Below are 19,960 nucleotides of genomic sequence, written 5' to 3' on the forward strand. Positions count from 1 at the left end.
GCAATTAATAAGCGGTATTCCCAGCAGGTAATACTCAAGGTGCCCCTACTTCAACAAGGACGGGGTTACTATTCCACACGGGTTGGGGTACCAAAACCGCATGGTTCGGTGTGACCCATTTTATATTAAAATCCTTGAACATAAAAAAATTCAAGTTCAAGATGGAATCGCTCAGGGCGGTTATTGCAAGCCTGGACGAGGGGGATTACATGGTATCCCGGGACATCAAGGATGCTTACCTGCATGTCCCCATTTACCATCCTCGCCAGGAGTACCTCAGATTTGTGGTACAGGATTACCATTACCAAGTCCAGACACTGCCGTTTGGACTGTACATGGCACCGAGGGTGTTTTATCAAGGTAATGGCCGAAATGATGATACTCCTTCAAAAAAAAGGGAGTTGTAATTATCCCGTATTTGGACAATCTCGTTATAAGGGCGAGGTCCAAGGAGCAATTGGTAGTCGGGGTAGCACTATTTTGGAAAGTGCTACAACAGCATAGGTGGATTCTAAACAGTCCAAAGTCACAACTGGTTCCTATGACACGTCTACTGTTCCTGGAGATGGTTCTGGGCATAAACCAGAAATAGTGTTTCTCCCGGAGGAGAAAGCCAAGGAGTTGTCATCTCTAGTCAGAGACCTCCTGAAACCAAAATAGGTAGCGGTGCATCATTGCACGCGAGTCCTGGGAAAAATGGTAGCTTCTTACGAAGCAATCCCATTAGGCAGGTTCCATACAAGAACTTTTCAGAGGGACCTGTTGGACAAGTGGTCCGGATCGCATCTTCCGATGCATAGGCTGATAACCCTGTCTTCAAGGACCAGGGTATCTCTACTGTGGTGGCTGCAGAGTGCCCATCTTCAAGAGGGCCGCAGGTTCGGCATACAGGACTAGGTCCTAGTGACCATGGATTTCAGCCTTTGAGGCTGGGGGGCAGTCACATAGGGAAGAAACTTCCAGGGACTTTGGTCAAGTCAGGTTATTTCCCTACACATAAATATTCTGGATCTGAGGGCCATTTAAAATGCCCTGAGGCCAGCAAGGCCTCTGCTTCAAAACCAGCCGGTACTGATCCAATCAGACAACATCACGGCAGTCGCCCATGTAATCAACAGGGCGGCACAAAAAGCAGGATGGCGATGGCAGAAGCCACAAGGATTCTCCGATAGGCGGAAAATCATGTGTTAGCACTGTCAGCAGTGTTCATTCCCGGAGTGGACAACTGGGAAGCAGATCTTCTCAACAGACACGACCCCCACCCGGGAGAATGGGGACTTCCTCCAGAAGTCTTCCAATAGGATTGTACACCATTGGGAAAGGCCACAGGTGGACATGATGGCGTCCGCCTTAACAAAAAGCTATAAAAGATATTGCTCCAGGTCAAGGGACCCTCAGGCGATAGCTATGGACGCTCTGGTAACACCGTGGGTGTACCAGTCGGTTTAGGTGTTCTCCCCTCTGCCTCTCATACCGAAGGTACTGAGAATAATAAGAAGGCGAGGAGTAAGAACGATACTCGTGGATGGCCAAGAAGAGCTTGGTACCCAGAACTTCAAGAATTTATATCAGAGGACCCATGGCCTCTGCCACTCAGTCAGGACCTGCGGCAGCAGGGGCCCTGTCTGTTCCAAGACTTACCGCGGCTGCGTTTGACGGCATGGCGGTTGAACGCCGGATCCTGAAGGAAAAGGGCATTCCGGAGGAAGTAATTCCTACGCTTACTAAAGCCAGGAAAGAGGTTACAGCAACTCATTATCACCGCATATGGCGAAAATATGTTGCATGGTATGAGGCCGAAAGGGCCCCAACAGAGGAATTTCAACTAGGTCGATTTCTGCATTTCCTGCAAGCAGGAGTGACTATGGGCCTTAAATTGGGTTCCATTAAGGTACAGATCTCGGCTCTGTCGATTTTCTTTCAAAAAAGAACTCGCTTCAGTACCTGAAGTTCAGACATTTATAAAAGGAGTGCTGCATAGTCAGCCCCCGTTTGTGCCTCCTGTGGCACCTTGGGATCTCAACGTGGTGTTGAGTTTTCTTAAAATCACATTGGTTTGAACCACTAAAAACCGTGGATCTGAAATATCTCACATGGAAGGTGGTTATGTTATTGGCCTTGGCTTCTGCCAGGCGAGTATCAGAATTGGCGGCTTTGTCTTGTAAAAGCCCTTATTTGATTTTCCATATGGATAGGGCAGAATTGAGGACTCGTCCCCAGTTTCTCCCTAAGGTGGTGTCAGCGTTTCACCTGAACCAGCCTATTTGGTGCCTGCGGCTACTAAGGATTTGGAGGACTCCAAGTTGCTAGACGTTGTCAGGGCCCTGAAAATATATGTTTCCAGGACGGCTGGAGTCAGAAAATCTGACTCGCTGTTTATCCTATATGCACCCAACAAGCTGGGTGCTCCTGCTCCTAAGCAGACTATTGCTCGTTGGATTTGTAGTACAATTCAGCTTGCACATACTGTGGCAGGCCTGCCACAGCCAAAATCTGTCAATGCCCATTCCACAAGGAAGGTGGGCTCATCTTGGGCGGCTGCCCGAGGGGTCTCGGCTTTACAACTTTGCCGAGCAGCTACTTGGTCAGGGGCAAACACGTTTGCAAAATTCTACAAATTGGATACCCTGGCTGAGGAGGACCTGGAGTTCTCTCATTCGGTGCTGCAGAGTCATCCGCACTCTCCCGCCCGTTTGGGAGCTTTGGTATAATCCCCATGGTCCTTACGGAGTTCCCAGCATCCACTAGGACGTTAGAGAAAATAAGAATTTACTCACCGGTAATTCTATTTCTCGTAGTCCGTAGTGGATGCTGGGCGCCCATCCCAAGTGCGGTTTATCTGCATTACTTGTACATAGTTGTTGTTAACTAAATCGGGTTATTGTTGAGCCATCTGTTGAGAGGCTCTATTGTTTCATACTGTTAACTGTGTTTCATATCACGAGTTGTACGGTGTGATTGGTGTGGCTGGTATGAGTCTTACCCGGGATTCAAAATCCTTCCTTATTGTGTACGCTCGTCCGGGCACAGTACCTAACTGAGGCTTGGAGGAGGGTCATAGTGGGAGGAGCCAGTGCACACCAGGTAGTCTAAGATCTTTCTAGAGTGCCCAGCCTCCTTCGGAGCCCGCTATTCCCCATGGTCCTTACGGAGTTCCCAGCATCCACTACGGACTACGAGAAATAGAATTACCGGTGAGTAAATTCTTATTTTCCATATGGATAGGGCAAAATTGAGGACGCGTCCCCAATTTCTCCCAAAGGTGGTATCAGCTTTTCACCTGAACCAACCTATCGTGGTGCCTGCGGCTACTAAAGACTTGGAGGCTTCCAAGTTGTTGGACGTAGTCAGGGCCCTGAAAATCTATGTTTCCAGGACAGCTGGAGTCAGAAAGACTGACTCGCTATTTATCCTGTATGCGCCCAACAAGTTGGGTGCACCTGCTTCAAAGCAGACTATTGCTCGCTGGATCTGTAGTACGATTCAGCTTGCACATTCTGCGGCTGGACTGCCGCATCCTAAATCAGTGAAAGCCCATTCCACGAGGAAGGTGGGCTCTTCTTGGGCGGCTGCCCGAGGGGTCTCGGCTCTACAACTTTGCCGAGCAGCTACTTGGTCGGGGTCAAACACTTTTGCTAAATTCTACAAGTTTGACACCCTGGCTGAGGAGGACCTTGAGTTTGCCCATTCGGTGCTGCAGAGTCATCCGCACTCTCCCGCCCGTTTGGGAGCTTTGGTATAATCCCCATGGTCCTTACGGAGTCCCAGCATCCACTTAGGATGTCAGAGAAAATAAGAATTTACTCACCGGTAATTCTATTTCTCGTAGTCCGTAGTGGATGCTGGGCGCCCATCCCAAGTGCGGATTGTCTGCAATACTTGTATATAGTTATTGTTTAACTAAAGGGTTATTGTTGAGCCATCTGTTGAGAGGCTCAGTTGTTCTCATACTGTTAACTGGGTATTGTATTACGAGTTATACGGTGTGATTGGTGTGGCTGGTATGAGTCTTACCCGGGATTCAAAATCCTTCCTTATTGTGTCAGCTCTTCCGGGCACAGTATCCTAACTGAAGTCTGGAGGAGGGTCATAGTGGGAGGAGCCAGTGCACACCAGTAGTCTAAAGCTTTCTTTTAGTTGTGCCCAGTCTCCTGTGGAGCCACTATTCCCCATGGTCCTTACGGAGTCCCAGCATCCACTACGGACTCAGAGAAATAGAATTACCGGTGAGTAAATTCTTATTATAAAGGAAATCTGTCCTCAGGTGAATTCTGGCATAGTCACCCCCTTGCTCAGAGCACACAGGGCAGCATCCTGTGACAGATAGTACTGCCCTCCCAGACTTTACCAGACACCCTCTCACAAAACCTTTTGCATGCTTTCCAGCCTTTGTAGTTGCCATTATTAGAGATGAATGATGATGAATTCATTGTGAGCAAAATGTGCCACATTAATTTAACACACTTTTCATGTAAGATTGTGATATATTGTAAATATTAAATGAGAGGGTAATGCGGATGTAACTAATTTCCTCTATCCCTTCGGGAAATGTTGTACATTTGGATTCTCTAAATTACTGTTATATTTCTGATTTTCCAGCTTTTTACAGAATACGGACGTCTTGCAATGGAAGAAATCTACAAGAAACCCTTTCAGGTGAGCTAATGTTACAGTACATGCTTATTGTACATATTGTCTACACACAGTGGCAGCCAGTTTGTGGCCTGAAGCCATATTTATTAGAATGCAGCCCATCCATTCACTAGGAACTAGTGCAGGTACATTCAGCATGCGTCCCTCCAGCTGCTGTGTAACGTCACATCCCAGCATGCCCTTCAGTTTTGCTGTTGGGGCATGCTAAAACTGGGCATGTTGGAATGTGTAGTTCCACAGATGCTGGAGGACTGCATGTTGAATACCCGTGAGCTAGAGATATCACTGAGGCACACAGCGCATTACAATAGCAAAATTATTTTTTTAATAACATTACCTGAACATAAATTGTTACTGATCATTGGAATTTTAATGGAGAACGTAGAGTTCTTCATTAAACGCTGCCACTGTGTAGACATTAAACGCTTTCCAAAACGACATTCATTGGGGATATTCAATTGTATGAAAAGTCAGTTGGGTGTCTGTTTTTTCCTATCTAATAGACAGTAAAAAACAGACTCCCACCTGACGTTTCAAACAACGGAATATCCCCCAATATGTTATGTTTAAGATAAATAGCAGTTTTGTTTTTATAGAGGGTGTTTTCTCCACAACAGCTGTGACTGACTGTCCAGCACTATACTCACTTACAAAGTTATCATCATTATACCATCTAATTACATTCCTACTGTAGAGTACACTCATAGCCTCACATTTTCTCGTACAGATGGAGCCACGCTGGTCGTGGCTCTCCGTCGGGCGGCGCGCCTATCTCAGAGAGCGTTCCTGGGCGCACGCCTGCAACAGAGACACGCTCCATTCACATGAATGGAGAGGGTCTCTGTCCGCGCGCCCGGACAGACGCTCTGAATGGGAGCGTCTCTGTGCACTCCCGGTGTGACTAGGCGGACGCATAGCCTAGTCACGCCAGGAGTGCTCGTTTGCGATGGAGCCGCCTCAAGTGAGTGCGGCTCCATCTGTACGTCACTTTCCCATCCTCCTGGCCCCAGGCTGGGTGTAGTATGAGCGGCCGGGAGAATGTGTCGGCATGCCGGCGGCCGGGATCCCGGAGCCGGTATGCTGGTCGCCGGGATCCCGGCCGGCAGTATACTGAAGACCACCCCCCAGGCCAACATTGCTATGTGACCATATTATACAGTCCACCAAGAACCTTTACAATCTGGTGGGCCATTATGCAATAGATAGCACCTGTCCTTGTGTCTCAATGCCTTCCTCCCTATAGAATGTAAGCTTGTGAGCAAGGCCTTCCTACCTCTGTGTCTGTTATTACCCAGTCACTGTTTATGTGACCATATTATACAGTCCACCAAGAACCTTTACAATCTGGTGGGCCATTGTGCAATAGATAGCACCTGTCCTTGTGTCTCAATGCCTTCCTCCCTATAGAATGTAAGCTTGTGAGCAGGGCCTTCCTACCTCTGTGTCTGTTATTACCCAGTCTCTGTTTGCAATTGTTTTGTTCTTATGTTATCACGGTTTCCAGTTGTAAAGTGCATCGTAATTTGCGGCGCTATATAAGAAACTGTAAATAAATATCTGCATTTACATGACACTGCAATGGGCCAGTAGATCTTTACATAATCCAAAAACAAATTGAATGCAAAAAACCCCAGAAAGAAATGCACGAGACTTGCAGTAAGAATCATTGCATAACATGGGATGCATGCAAAGTAACCATTTCTTGATATGTAGCTGTCATACCCACAGCAGCATCTCCGGCTCAACCCAAAGGCAATGCGGAGTAGACTGTTTAAGCGAGGGAAGAAAAAGCGCATGAGAGCTTACAATCTAAAGTGCAGGGGCAGACAGATGGATGACTCGGATGGAAGGTCTAAGTCAGACAGGCTAATCAACTGTAATTGTCTCTGCCCCGTGTACTGGATATTCTCAGGGAAAGGGCATTGACATCACTGGGGCAACTTTTAAATGGGAGAGTGGAGTGCAGTTCTGTTCATTTAGAGAATTCTATACTGTGTGCAAGGAAAACCTCATTCTTATTTCTTAAAGGTTTTCTCCAGAAACCCTTAATATACTTCCCAGGGGAAGTGTATATTGGAATAGTAGTACTTGCCTTCAAGTGCTCCCAGTGTTGTTTTTAAATACCAGTGTCTGTCTGCAGGCCCAGCTACAGTGTAATTCCTGCACCTTGCTGTACAGAAGCAGGGTACAGTGCAGTGTGCACTAACATTTCTCTGACGTCCTAGTGGATGCTAGGAACTCCGTAAGGACCATGGGGAATAGCGGCTCCGCAGGAGACTGGGCACAAAAGTAAAGCTTTAGGACTACCTGGTGTGCACTGGCTCCTCCCCCTATGACCCTCCTCCAAGCCTCAGTTAGATTTTTGTGCCCGGCCGAGAAGGGTGCACACTAGGGGCTCTCCTGAGCTTCTTAGTGAAAGTTTAGTTTTAGGTTTTTTATTTTCAGTGAGACCTGCTGGCAACAGGCTCACTGCATCGAGGGACTAAGGGGAGAAGAAGCGAACCTGCTTGCAGCCAGCTTGGGCTTCTTAGGCTACTGGACACCATTAGCTCCAGAGGGACCGAACACAGGCCCAGCCTCGGAGTCCGGTCCCAGAGCCGCGCCGCCGGCCCCCTTACAGAGCCAGAAGCAAGAAGAGGTCCGGAAAAATCGGCGGCAGAAGGCATCAGTCTTCAACAAGGTAGCGCACAGCACTGCAGCTGTGCGCCATTGCTCCTCAGGCACACTTCACACTCCGGTCACTGAGGGTGCAGGGCGCTAGGGGGGGGCGCCCTGAGCCCAATGTAAAACACCTTGGCTGGCGAAAATACACCACATATAACCCCCAGGGCTATATGGATGTATTTTAACCCCTGCCAAAATTCACCAAAAAGCGGGAGAAAAGGCCGCCGAGAAGGGGGCGGAGCCTATCTCCTCAGCACACGGGCGCCATTTTCCATCACAGCTCCGCTGGAAGGACGTCTCCCTGACTCTCCCCTGCAGCCCTGCACTACAGAAAAGGGTAAAAAAGAGAGGGGGGGCACTAATTTGGCGCAGTTTTGATAATAACAGCAGCTATAAAGGGAAAAGCACGTTATATAGTGGTATTCCTGTCTATATATAGCGCTCTGGTGTGTGCTGGCATACTCTCCCTCTGTCTCCCCAAAGGGCTAGTGGGGTCCTGTCCTCTATCAGAGCATTCCCTGTGTGTGTGCGGTGTGTCGGTACGATTGTGTCGACATGTTTGAGGAGGAAAATGAGATGGAGGCGGAGCAATTGCCTATAATAGAGTTGTCACCCCCTAGGGAGTCGACACCTGAGTGGATGAGCTTATGGAAGGAATTGCGTGACAATGTCAGCTCTTTACGAAAGACAGTTGACGATATGAGACAGCCGGCTACTCAGCTTGTGCCTGTCCAGGGGTCTCAAACGCCATCAGGGGCTCTAAAACGCCCGTTACCTCAGATGGCAGACACAGACACGGATACTGACTCCAGTGTCGACGATGATGAGACAAATGTGACTTCCAGTAGGGCCACACGTTACATGATTGAGGCAATGAAAAATGTTTTGCATATTTCTGATAATACAAGTACCACTAAAAAGGGTATTATGTTTGGTGAGAAAAAACTGCCTGTAGTTTTTCCTGTATCCGAGGAATTAAATGAAGTGTGTGAGAAACACCCCCTAGGGTGGATAAAGCGCTCACACGCTTGTCTAAACAGGTGGCACTACCCTCTCCTGATACGGCCGCCCTAAAGGAACCTGCCAACAGAAAGCAGGAGAATATCCTAAAATGTATATACACTCACACGGGTGTTATACTGCGACCGGCAATCGCCTCAGCCTGGATGTGCAGTGCTGGGGTGGCGTGGTCGGATTCCCTGACTGAAAATATTGATACCCTAGATAGGGACAGTATATTACTGACTATAGAGCATTTAAAAGATGCATTTTTATATATGCGTGATGCGCAGAGGGATATTTGCCGACTGGCATCAAGAGTTAGCGCGCTGTCCGTTTCTGCAAGAAGAGGGTTATGGACGCAGCAGTGGTCAGGTGATGCGGATTCCAAAAGGCACATGGAAGTATTGCCTTATAATGGGGAGGAGTTATTTGGGGTAGGTCTATCAGACCTGGTAGCCACGGCAACTGCTGGAAAATCCACATTTTTACCCCAGGTAGCCTCTCAACATAAGAAGACGCCGTATTATCAGGCGCAGTCCTTCGGCCCCATAAGGGCAAGCGGGCAAAAGGCTCCTCATTTCTGCCCCGTGGCAGAGGGAGAGGAAAAAGGCTGCAGCACACAGCCAGTTCCCAGGAACAGAAGCCCTCTCCCGCCTCCGCAAAGTCCTCAGCATGACGCTGGGGCTTTACAAGCGGACTCAGGCACGGTGGGGGCCCGTCTCAAGAAGTTCAGCGCGCAGTGGGCCCACTCGCAAGTGGACCCCTGGATCCTTCAGGTGGTATCTCAGGGGTACAAATTGGAATTCGAGACGTCTCCCCCTCGCCGTTTCCTAAAGTCTGCTTTACCGACGTCTCCCTCAGACAGGGAGGCAGTATTGCAAGCCATTCACAAGCTGTATTCCCAGCAGGTGATAATCAAGGTACCCCTCCTGCAACAGGGAAAGGGGTATTATTCCACACTGTTTGTGGTACCGAAGCCGGACGGCTCGGTGAGACCAATTTTAAATCTAAAATCCTTGAACACTTACATACAGAGGTTCAAATTCAAGATGGAGTCACTCAGAGCAGTGATTGCAAACCTGGAAGAAGGGGATTATATGGTGTCTCTGGACATCAAAGATGCTTACCTACATGTCCCAATTTACCCTTCTCACCAAGGGTACCTCAGGTTTGTGGTACAGAATTGTCACTATCAGTTTCAGACGCTGCCGTTTGGCTTGTCCACGGCACCCCGGGTCTTTACCAAGGTAATGGCCGAAATGATGATACTCCTTCGAAGGAAGGGAGTTTTAGTTATCCCTTACTTGAAAGATCTCCTGATAAGGGCAAGATCCAGGGAACAGTTGGAAGTCGGGGTAGCACTATCTCAGATAGTGTTGCGGCAGCACGGTTGGATTCTCAATATTCCAAAATCGCAGCTGATCCCGACGACACGCCTTCTATTCCTAGGGATGATCCTGGACACAGTCCAGAAAAAGGTTTTTCTCCCGGAGGAGAAAGCCAGGGAGTTATCCGAGCTAGTCAGAAATCTCCTAAAACCAGGCCAAGTCTCAGTGCATCAATGCACAAGGGTCCTGGGAAAAATGGTGGCTTCCTACGAAGCAATCCCATTCGGCAGATTCCACGCAAGAACCTTCCAGTGGGATCTGCTAGACAAATGGTCCGGGTCGCATCTTCAGATGCATCAGTGGATAATCTTGTCACCAAAGACAAGGGTGTCTCTCCTGTGGTGGTTGCAGAGTGCTCATCTTCTAGAGGGCCGCAGATTCGGCATTCAGGACTGGGTCCTGGTGACCACGGATGCCAGCCTGAGAGGCTGGGGAGCAGTCACACAGGGAAGAAATTTCCAGGGCTTGTGGTCAAGCCTGGAGACATCACTTCACATAAATATCCTGGAGCTAAGGGCCATCTACAATGCTCTAAGCCTAGCAAGACCTCTGCTTCAAGGTCAGCCGGTGCTGATCCAGTCAGACAACATCACGGCAGTCGCCCACGTAAACAGACAGGGCGGCACAAGAAGCAGGAGGGCAATGGCAGAAGCTGCAAGGATTCTTCGCTGGGCGGAAAATCATGTGATAGCACTGTCAGCAGTGTTCATTCCGGGAGTGGACAACTGGGAAGCAGACTTCCTCAGCAGGCACGACCTCCACCCGGGAGAGTGGGGATTTCATCCAGAAGTCTTCCACATGATTGTGAACCGTTGGGAAAAACCAAAGGTGGACATGATGGCGTCCCGCCTCAACAAAAAACTAGACAGGTATTGCGCCAGGTCAAGGGACCCTCAGGCAATAGCTGTGGACGCTCTGGTAACACCATGGGTGTACCAGTCAGTGTATGTGTTCCCTCCTCTGCCTCTCATACCCAAGGTACTGAGAATTATAAGACGGAGAGGAGTAAGAACTATACTCGTGGCTCCGGATTGGCCAAGAAGGACTTGGTACCCGGAACTTCAAGAGATGCTCACAGAGGACCCGTGGCCTCTACCTCTAAGAAGAGACCTGCTCCAGCAGGGACCCTGTCTGTTCCAAGACTTACCGCGGCTGCGTTTGACGGCATGGCGGTTGAACGCCGGATCCTGAAGGAAAAAGGCATTCCGGATGAAGTCATCCCTACCCTGATCAAAGCCAGGAAGGATGTAACCGCACAACATTATCACCGTATTTGGCGTAAATATGTTGCGTGGTGCGAGGCCAGGAAGGCCCCTACAGAGGAATTTTAACTGGGTCGTTTCCTGCATTTCCTGCAAACAGGACTGTCTATGGGCCTAAAATTAGGGTCCATTAAGGTTCAAATTTCGGCCCTGTCGATTTTCTTCCAGAAAGAACTGGCTTCAGTTCCTGAAGTTCAGACGTTTGTCAAGGGGGTACTGCATATACAGCCTCCTTTTGTGCCTCCAGTGGCACCTTGGGATCTCAATGTAGTTTTGGGGTTCCTAAAATCACATTGGTTTGAACCACTCACCACTGTGAACTTAAAATATCTCACATGGAAAGTGGTAATGCTGTTGGCCCTGGCTTCGGCCAGGCGTGTGTCAGAATTGGCGGCTTTATCCTATAAAAGCCCTTACCTAATTTTTCATACGGACAGGGCAGAATTGAGGACTCGTCCTCAATTTCTCCCTAAGGTTGTTTCAGCGTTTCACCTGAACCAGCCTATTGTGGTACCTGCGGCTACTAGGGACTTGGAGGACTCCCAAGTTGCTGGATGTAGTCAGGGCCCTGAAAATATGTTTCCAGGACGGCTGGAGTCAGAAAATCTGACTCGCTGTTTATCCTGTATGCACCCAACAAGCTGGGTGCTCCTGCTTCTAAGCAGACTATTGCTTGTTGGATTTGTAGTACAATTCAGCTTGCACATTCTGTGGCAGGCCTGCCACAGCCTAAATCTGTAAAAGCCCATTCCACAAGGAAGGTGGGCTCATCTTGGGCGGCTGCCCGAGGGGTCTCGGCTTTACAACTTTGCCGAGCAGCTACTTGGTCAGGGGCAAACACGTTTGCTAAATTCTAAAAATTTGATACCCTGGCTGAGGAGGACCTGGAGTTCTCTCATTCGGTGCTGCAGAGTCATCCGCACTCTCCCGCCCGTTTGGGAGCTTTGGTATAATCCCCATGGTCCTTACGGAGTTCCCAGCATCCACTAGGACGTCAGAGAAAATAAGAATTTACTTACCGATAATTCTATTTCTCGTAGTCCGTAGTGGATGCTGGGCGCCCATCCCAAGTGCGGATTGTCTGCAATACTTGTACATAGTTGCTGTTACAAAAATCGGGTTTTTGTTGTTGTGAGCCATCTTTTCAGAGGCTCCGCTGTTATCATGCTGTTAACTGGGTTCAGATCACAGGTTGTACGGTGTGATTGGTGTGGCTGGTATGAGTCTTACCCGGGATTCAAAATCCTTCCTTATTGTGTACGCTCGTCCGGGCACAGTATCCTAACTGAGGCTTGGAGGAGGGTCATAGGGGGAGGAGCCAGTGCACACCAGGTAGTCCTAAAGCTTTACTTTTGTGCCCAGTCTCCTGCGGAGCCGCTATTCCCCATGGTCCTTACGGAGTTCCCAGCATCCACTACGGACTACGAGAAATAGAATTATCGGTAAGTAAATTCTTATTTCTCTGACGTCCTAGTGGATGCTGGGAACTCCGTAAGGACCATGGGGAATAGCGGGCTCCGAAGGAGGCTGGGCACTCTAGAAAGATTTCAGACTACCTGGTGTGCACTGGCTCCTCCCACTATGACCCTCCTCCAAGCCTCAGTTAGAATTCGTGCCCGGCCGAGGTTGGATGCACACTAGGGGCTCTCCTGAGCTCTTAGAAAGAATAGACTTAGGTTTATTATTTTCAGTGAGACCTGCTGGCAACAGGCTCACTGCAGCGAGGGACTAAGGGGAGAAGAAGCGAACTCGCCTGCTTGCAGCCGGATTGGGCTTCTTAGGCTACTGGACACCATTAGCTCCAGAGGGATCGACCGCAGGCCCAGTCCTTGGTGTTCGGTCCCGGAGCCGCGCCGCCGTCCCCCTTACAGAGCCAGAAGCAAGAAGATGGTCCGGAAAATCGGTGGCATGAAGACTCTGTCTTCACCAAGGTAGCGCACAGCACTGCAGCTGTGCGCCATTGCTCCTCTCACACTTCACACTCCGGTCACTGAGGGTGCAGGGCGCTGGGGGGGGGGGCGCCCTGAGGCAGCAATAATAACACCTTGGCTGGCTAAAATACCTCAATATATAGCCCCAGAGGCTATATATGAGGTAAATACCCCTGCCAGAATTCCATAAAAAGCGGGAGAATAGGCCGCGAAAAAGGGGCGGAGCCTATCTCCTCAGCACACTGGCGCCATTTTTCCCTCACAGCTCGGCTGGAAGGAAGCTCCCTGGCTCTTCCCTGCAATATACAGTAACAGTAAGAGGGAAAAGAGAGGGGGGGGGCATTAAATTTGGCAGTATATATACATATATTATATGAAAAGCAGCTATTAGGGACATAACTCAGTTAGTCCCTGCATTATATAGCGCTCTGGTGTGTGCTGGCATACTCTCACTCTGTCCCCCCAAAGGGCTTTTTGTGGGTCCTGTCCTCTGTTGAGCATTCCCTGTGTGTGTGGGGTGTGTCGGTACGGCTGTGTCGACATGTTTAATGAGGTGGAGGCGGAGCAGATGCATTTTGAAGGGACGTCACCCCCTGCGGGGCAGACACCCGAGTGGATGAACTTATGGAAAGAAATGAGTGCACGTATAGATTCTTTACATAAGAAATTTGACGACATGCCAAATGTGGGACAGCCAGGATCTCAGCTCGTGCCTCAGGGGTCGTCAGGGGCTCTAAAACGCCCGCTACCTCAGTTTGCAGACCCGGATGTCGACACGGATACTGATAACAGTGTCGACGACGATGAGTCAAACCTAATGCCTGTCAGGGCCATTCACTGCATGATTGAGGCAATGAAAGAGGTGTTAAACATTTCTGATTTACATCCAGGTACCACAAAAAAGGGTATTATGTTTGGGGAGAAAAAACTACCCGTAGTTTTTCCCCCATCAGATGAACTAAATGAAGTGTGTGAAGAAGCGTGGCTTTTCCCTGATAAAAAATTTGTAATTCCTAAGAAGGTACTAATGGCGTTCCCTTTCCCGCCAGAGGATAGGTCACGTTGGGAAACACCACCTAGGGTGGATAAAGCGCTCACACGTTTGTCAAAAAAGGTGGCACTACCCTCTCAGGATACGGCCGCCCTTAAGGAGCCTGCTGATAGAAAGCAGGAGGCAATCCTGAAGTCTGTATACACACACTCAGGCATTATACTTAGACCAGCTATTGCGTCAGCTTGGATGTGCAGTGCTGCCGCTGCATGGTCAGAAAAACTGTCAGAAAATATTGACACACCAGACAGAGACACTATTCTGCTAACGATTGACCATATAAAAGATTCAGTCTTATATATGAGAGATGCACAGAGGGAAATTTGCCGGCTGGCATCTAAAGTAAGTGCATTGTCTATCTCTACTAGGAGATGCTTATGGACTCGTCAGTGGACGGGAGATGCAGATTCCAAGAGGCACATGGAAGTTTTGCCTTATAAAGGGGAGGAATTATTTGGGGATGGTCTCTCCGACCTAGTTTCCACAGCAACGTCTGGGAAGTCAGCATTTTTACCCCATGTTCCCTCACAGCCTAAGAAGGCGCCATTTTATCAGGTTCAGTCCTTTCGGACCCAGAAAAGCAAGCGTGGAAAAGGAGGGTCTTTTCTGTCTAGAGGCAGAGGTAGGGGAAAAAGGCTGCAACAGACAGCAGGTTCCCAGGACAAAAGTCCTCCCCCGCTTCCTCTTCCAAGTCCGCCGCATGACGGTGGGGCTCCACAGGTGGAGCCAGGTACGGTGGGGGCCCGCCTCAGAAATTTCAGCGATCAGTGGGCTCGCTCACAGGTGGATCCCTGGATCCTTCAAGTAGTATCTCAGGGATACATGCTGGAATTCGAGGCGGCTCCACCCCACCGGTTCCTAAAATCTGCCTTGCAGATTGCTCCCTCAGACAGGGAGGCGGTGCTAGCGGCAATTCACAAGCTGTATTCCCAGCAGGTGATAATCAAGGTACCCCTACTTCAACAAGGCCGGGGTTACTATTCCACACTATTTGTGGTACCGAAGCCGGACGGTTCGGTGAGACCCATTTTAAATTTGAAATCTTTGAACATGTACATAAAAAAATTCAAGTTCAAGATGGAATCGCTCAGGGCGGTTATTGCAAGCCTGGACGAGGGGGATTACATGGTTTCCCTGGACATCAAGGATGCTTACCTGCATGTCCCCATTTACCATCCTCACCAGGAGTACCTCAGATTTGTGGTACAGGATTGCCATTACCAATTCCAGACGCTGCCGTTTGGACTCTCCACGGCACCAAGGGTATTTACCAAGGTTATGGCGGAAATGATGATACTCTTTCGAAGAAAGGGAGTTTTAATTATCCCGTACTTGGACGATCTCCTAATAAAGGCACGGTCCAAAGAACAGTTGTTGGTGGGAGTAGCACTATCTCAGGAAGTGCTGAACCAGCACGGCTGGATTCTGAATATCCCAAAGTCACAGCTGGTCCCGACGACACGTCTACTGTTCCTGGGGATGATTCTGGACACAGTCCAGAAAAAAGTGTTTCTCCCGGAGGAGAAAGCCAGGGAGTTGTCTTCTCTAGTCAGAGACCTCCTGAAACCAAAACAGGTATCGGTGCATCACTGCACGCGGGTCTTGGGAAAGATGGTAGCTTCTTACGAAGCAATTCCCTTCGGCAGGTTCCATGCCAGAATCTTTCAGTGGGACCTGTTGGACAAGTGGTCCGGATCGCATCTTCAGATGCATCGCTTGATAACCCTGTCTGCAAGAACCAGGGTGTCTCTTCTGTGGTGGCTGCAGAGTGCTCATCTTCTGGAGGGTCGCAGATTCGGCATTCAGGACTGGGTCCTGGTAACCACGGATGCCAGCCTGCGAGGCTGGGGGGCAGTCACAAAGGGAAGAAACTTCCAAGGACTATGGACAAGTCAGGAGACTTCCCTTCACATAAATATTTTGGAACTAAGGGCCATCTACAATGCCCTAAGTCAAGCAAAATCCCTGCTCCTACACCAGCCGGTGCTGATCCAGTCAGACAACATCACGGCAGTCGCCCATGTGAATCGACAGGGCGGCACAAGAAGCAGGATGGCAATGACAGAAGCCACAAGAATTCTCCGATGGGCGGAAAATCATGTACTAGCACTGTCAGCAGTGTTCATTCCGGGAGTGGACAACTGGGAAGCAGACTTCCTCAGCAGACACGACCTCCACCCGGGAGAGTGGGGACTTCATCCAGAAGTCTTCCAACTGATTGTACATCAGTGGGATCGTCCACAGGTGGACATGATGGCGTCCCGCCTAAACAAAAAACTAGAGAGGTATTGCGCCAGGTCAAGAGACCCTCAAGCGATAGCTGTGGACGCTCTGGTGACACCGTGGGTGTACCAGTCAGTTTATGTGTTCCCTCCGCTGCCTCTCATACCAAAGGTATTGAGAATAATAAGAAAGCGAGGAGTAAACACAATTCTCGTGGTTCCGGATTGGCCAAGAAGAACATGGTACCCGAAACTTCAAGAGATGATCTCAGAGGACCCGTGGCCTCTGCCGCTAAGACAAGACCTGCTACAGCAGGGGCCCTGTCTGTTCCAAGACTTACCGCGGCTGCGTTTGACGGCATGGCGGTTGAACGCCGGATCCTGAAAGAAAAGGGCATTCCGGAGGAAGTCATTCCTACGCTTATTAAAGCCAGGAAAGAGGTTACAGCAAATCATTATCACCGCATGTGGCGGAAATATGTTGCAATGTGTGAGGCCGAAAAGGCCCCAACTGAGGAATTTCAACTAGGTCGATTTCTGCATTTCCTGCAAGCAGGAGTGAATATGGGCCTAAAACTGGGTTCCATTAAGGTACAGATCTCGGCTCTATCGATTTTCTTTCAGAAAGAACTAGCTTCAGTACCTGAAGTTCAGACATTTGTAAAGGGAGTGCTGCATATTCAGCCCCCATATGTGCCTCCTGTGGCACCTTGGGATCTCAACGTGGTGGTGAGTTTCTTAAAATCGCATTGGTTTGAACCACTAAAAACCGTGGATCTGAAATATCTCACGTGGAAGGTGGTCATGTTATTGGCCTTGGCTTCTGCCAGGCGAGTATCAGAATTGGCGGCTTTGTCTTATAAAAGCCCTTATCTGATTTTCCATATGGATAGGGCAGAATTGAGGACTCGTCCCCAGTTTCTCCCTAAGGTGGTGTCAGCGTTTCATTTGAACCAGCCTATTGTGGTGCCTGCGGCCACTAGGGACTTGGAGGATTCCAAGTTGTTAGACGTGGTCAGGGCCCTGAAAATATATGTTTCCAGGACGGCTGGAGTCAGAAAATCTGACTCGCTGTTTATCCTATATGCACCCAACAAGCTGGGTGCTCCTGCTTCTAAGCAGACTATTGCTCGTTGGATTTGTAGTACAATTCAACTTGCACATTCTGTGGCAGGCCTGCCACAGCCAAAATCTGTCAATGCCCATTCCACAAGGAAGGTGGGCTCATCTTGGGCGGCTGCCCGAGTGGTCTCGGCTTTACAACTTTGCCGAGCTGCTACTTGGTCAGGGGCAAACACGTTTGCAAAATTCTATAAATTTGATACCCTGGCTGAGGAGGACCTGGAGTTCTCTCATTCGGTGTTGCAGAGTCATCCGCACTCTCCCGCCCGTTTGGGAGCTTTGGTATAATCCCCATGGTCCTTACGGAGTTCCCAGCATCCACTAGGACGTCAGAGAAAATAAGAATTTACTCACCGGTAATTTCTCGTAGTCCGTAGTGGATGCTGGGCGCCCATCCCAAGTGCAGTTTATCTGCAATACTTGTACATAGTTATGGTTAACTAAATCGGGTTATTGTTGAGCCATCTGTTGAGAGGCTCAGTTGTTTCATACTGTTAACTGGGTTTCATATCACGAGTTGTACGGTGTGATTGGTGTGGCTGGTATGAGTCTTACCCGGGATTCAAAATCCTTCCTTATTGTGTACGCTCGTCCGGGCACAGTATCCTAACTGAAGCTTGGAGGAGGGTCATAGTGGGAGGAGCCAGTGCACACCAGGTAGTCTGAAATCTTTCTAGAGTGCCCATCCTCCTTCGGAGCCCGCTATTCCCCATGGTCCTTACGGAGTTCCCAGCATCCACTACGGACTACGAGAAATAGAATTACCGGTGAGTAAATTCTTATTTTTTTTTGCCCTCCTATATATAGAGAGAATAGTCTAAGCTGTGCTGCAGGGGAGCAGATTGTAGGGGATCAGTATGTTTTACAGACTGTCTGGATACCGTCCGTCAGTATGCCGGCAACGGGGCGAGCACAGAGATTCCCCTTGTGGGCTTGCTGCGCTTGCCACCCTGCGGGCTCAGTAGCTCACTGCGCTCGCCACAGGTTCTATTCCCACTATGAGTGTCGTGGACACCCATGAGTGGGAATAGCCCCTGTGAGCTGGGATTCCGGCGTCTGTATCCTGTCCGCCGGGATCCTGACTGCCAGCAATGTAACTGCATCCCATTTGTAGCTCTAACTACACCTTGCTGCATCATGGATTCTGCAACCTCCATACAAGGTGCTGGAATAACATAGAAGACCTTAGATGGGTAAGCGAGATAGCTGGAAGCAAGCATAGCTTTAAAATGCATAACTGCACCTATGTATTGTTAATAAAGATTACTGCTGTATGTAAAGGTGTAAATACACCCGTATTCGTATGTATCCATTGTGCCTAGTACATGCTGGTGATAATGACCATGGGGAGCAAACATTGCCTGAGAATAGGGATGGCTGGACTATAAAGATGTGTGTTTATCTGTGCACATGTGAATACATACATTTATTTCCATGCATGCAATGTGAGAGCGTCTACAGCTGCTTTGCATTCAACTCTATGCTAGGTCCAATTAACTTTTTATATGCTTTTTATTTTTTTTTGTAAATATTTGTCTATACGGCCCCTACGTCTAACATTACTACATCGGAGAATTGTATTGGGAGAGCATATTTTGCGGATGTGAAATCTATTATGTACCTCCTATTGAAGGCACATGGGTATCAAGTTCATATACGCAATTTAGTGAGGATGTATTTTTTGTTTTTGTTTGGGACAGTAACCTGCATATGTACAGTGCCTTGCTAAAGTATTCACCCCCCTTTGCATTTTTCATGTTTTGTTGCCTCACAACCTATAATTAAAATGGATTGTTTGAAGGTTTGCATCATTTCATTAACAGAACATGGCTACAACTTTGAAGATGTTTTTTGATTTCTGCCGCGGGGTACACTGGGCTCCACAAGGAAATAACATCGGGGTGTAGAGTAGGATCTTGATCCGAGGCACCAACAGGCTCAAAGCTTTAGACTGTTCCCAAGATGCACAGCGCCGCCTCCTCTTTAACCCCGCCTCCATGCCAGTGAGCACAATTTGTAGTTGGTGCCTGCAGTAGCAGGTCACTTAACAGGGGGCTGCTTCAGGCAGCCTATTCTTAGCTTAAACTTTATAAACAGAAGAGGACTATTCAAAGGGCTGCAGCAGGCTGGCGTCTGATCGACATTTCTGCTGCAGCTACATCACCCCCAGCGGCACTGTATACTCCCGCGGTTGCCGGGTCACTACAGCGGAGGCGCCGGCTTCTTCCTCTGTCCTCCAGTGAGTCACACACACTCTGCCGTCTCCCGGATCGCGGTGCCGCTTTCAAGGGGGAGGTAAGGGGCTTCTTTGCCGCACTTTGCACCGCAATCCCGCGCGGCCGTAGGAGGCGGGCCGCGCGCGCTGGCGTGGACGCAGATTACTGGGCTGATGATCCACTAGCCACTAGGGTGTTTCTATATGGGCACAGGTCAGGGGGGACGTTGTACCGGTGGGGATGCCAGCAGGGGGAGCAGGCCGGACCTGAGGCCCCTCCCCCCAGCCCCAGGGCGCCATTTCTACAATGTTCCCGCCCTGGAGCTGCATATCTCTACCTCACTCCTGACCAGCGTCCATCACAGATTGAGCTGAGCTGTTTCTAGGACTGCTGGGGCAAATCCTCCTCTGTGGAACCGCCTGACTGCCAGTGCTGTGCTTCCTACAGGA

General features: G+C 49.3%; 1 protein-coding gene across 2 annotated transcripts in view; it reads left to right on the forward strand.

Annotated features, from left to right (window-relative positions):
• The window catches only part of ATL2 (atlastin GTPase 2), a 307,993-nt gene that overhangs the window by 199,377 nt on the left and 88,656 nt on the right, over positions 1-19,960 (forward strand). For both annotated transcript variants that reach the window (XM_063918108.1, XM_063918109.1), the window contains exon 6: positions 4,600-4,656. In XM_063918108.1, the coding sequence (XP_063774178.1) occupies positions 4,600-4,656 (57 nt within the window). The remainder of the gene's footprint in view (positions 1-4,599; positions 4,657-19,960) is intronic.

This window comes from Pseudophryne corroboree, chromosome 4 (assembly GCF_028390025.1).
Source record: "Pseudophryne corroboree isolate aPseCor3 chromosome 4, aPseCor3.hap2, whole genome shotgun sequence".
In the NCBI taxonomy this organism is placed as follows: domain Eukaryota; kingdom Metazoa; phylum Chordata; class Amphibia; order Anura; family Myobatrachidae; genus Pseudophryne; species Pseudophryne corroboree.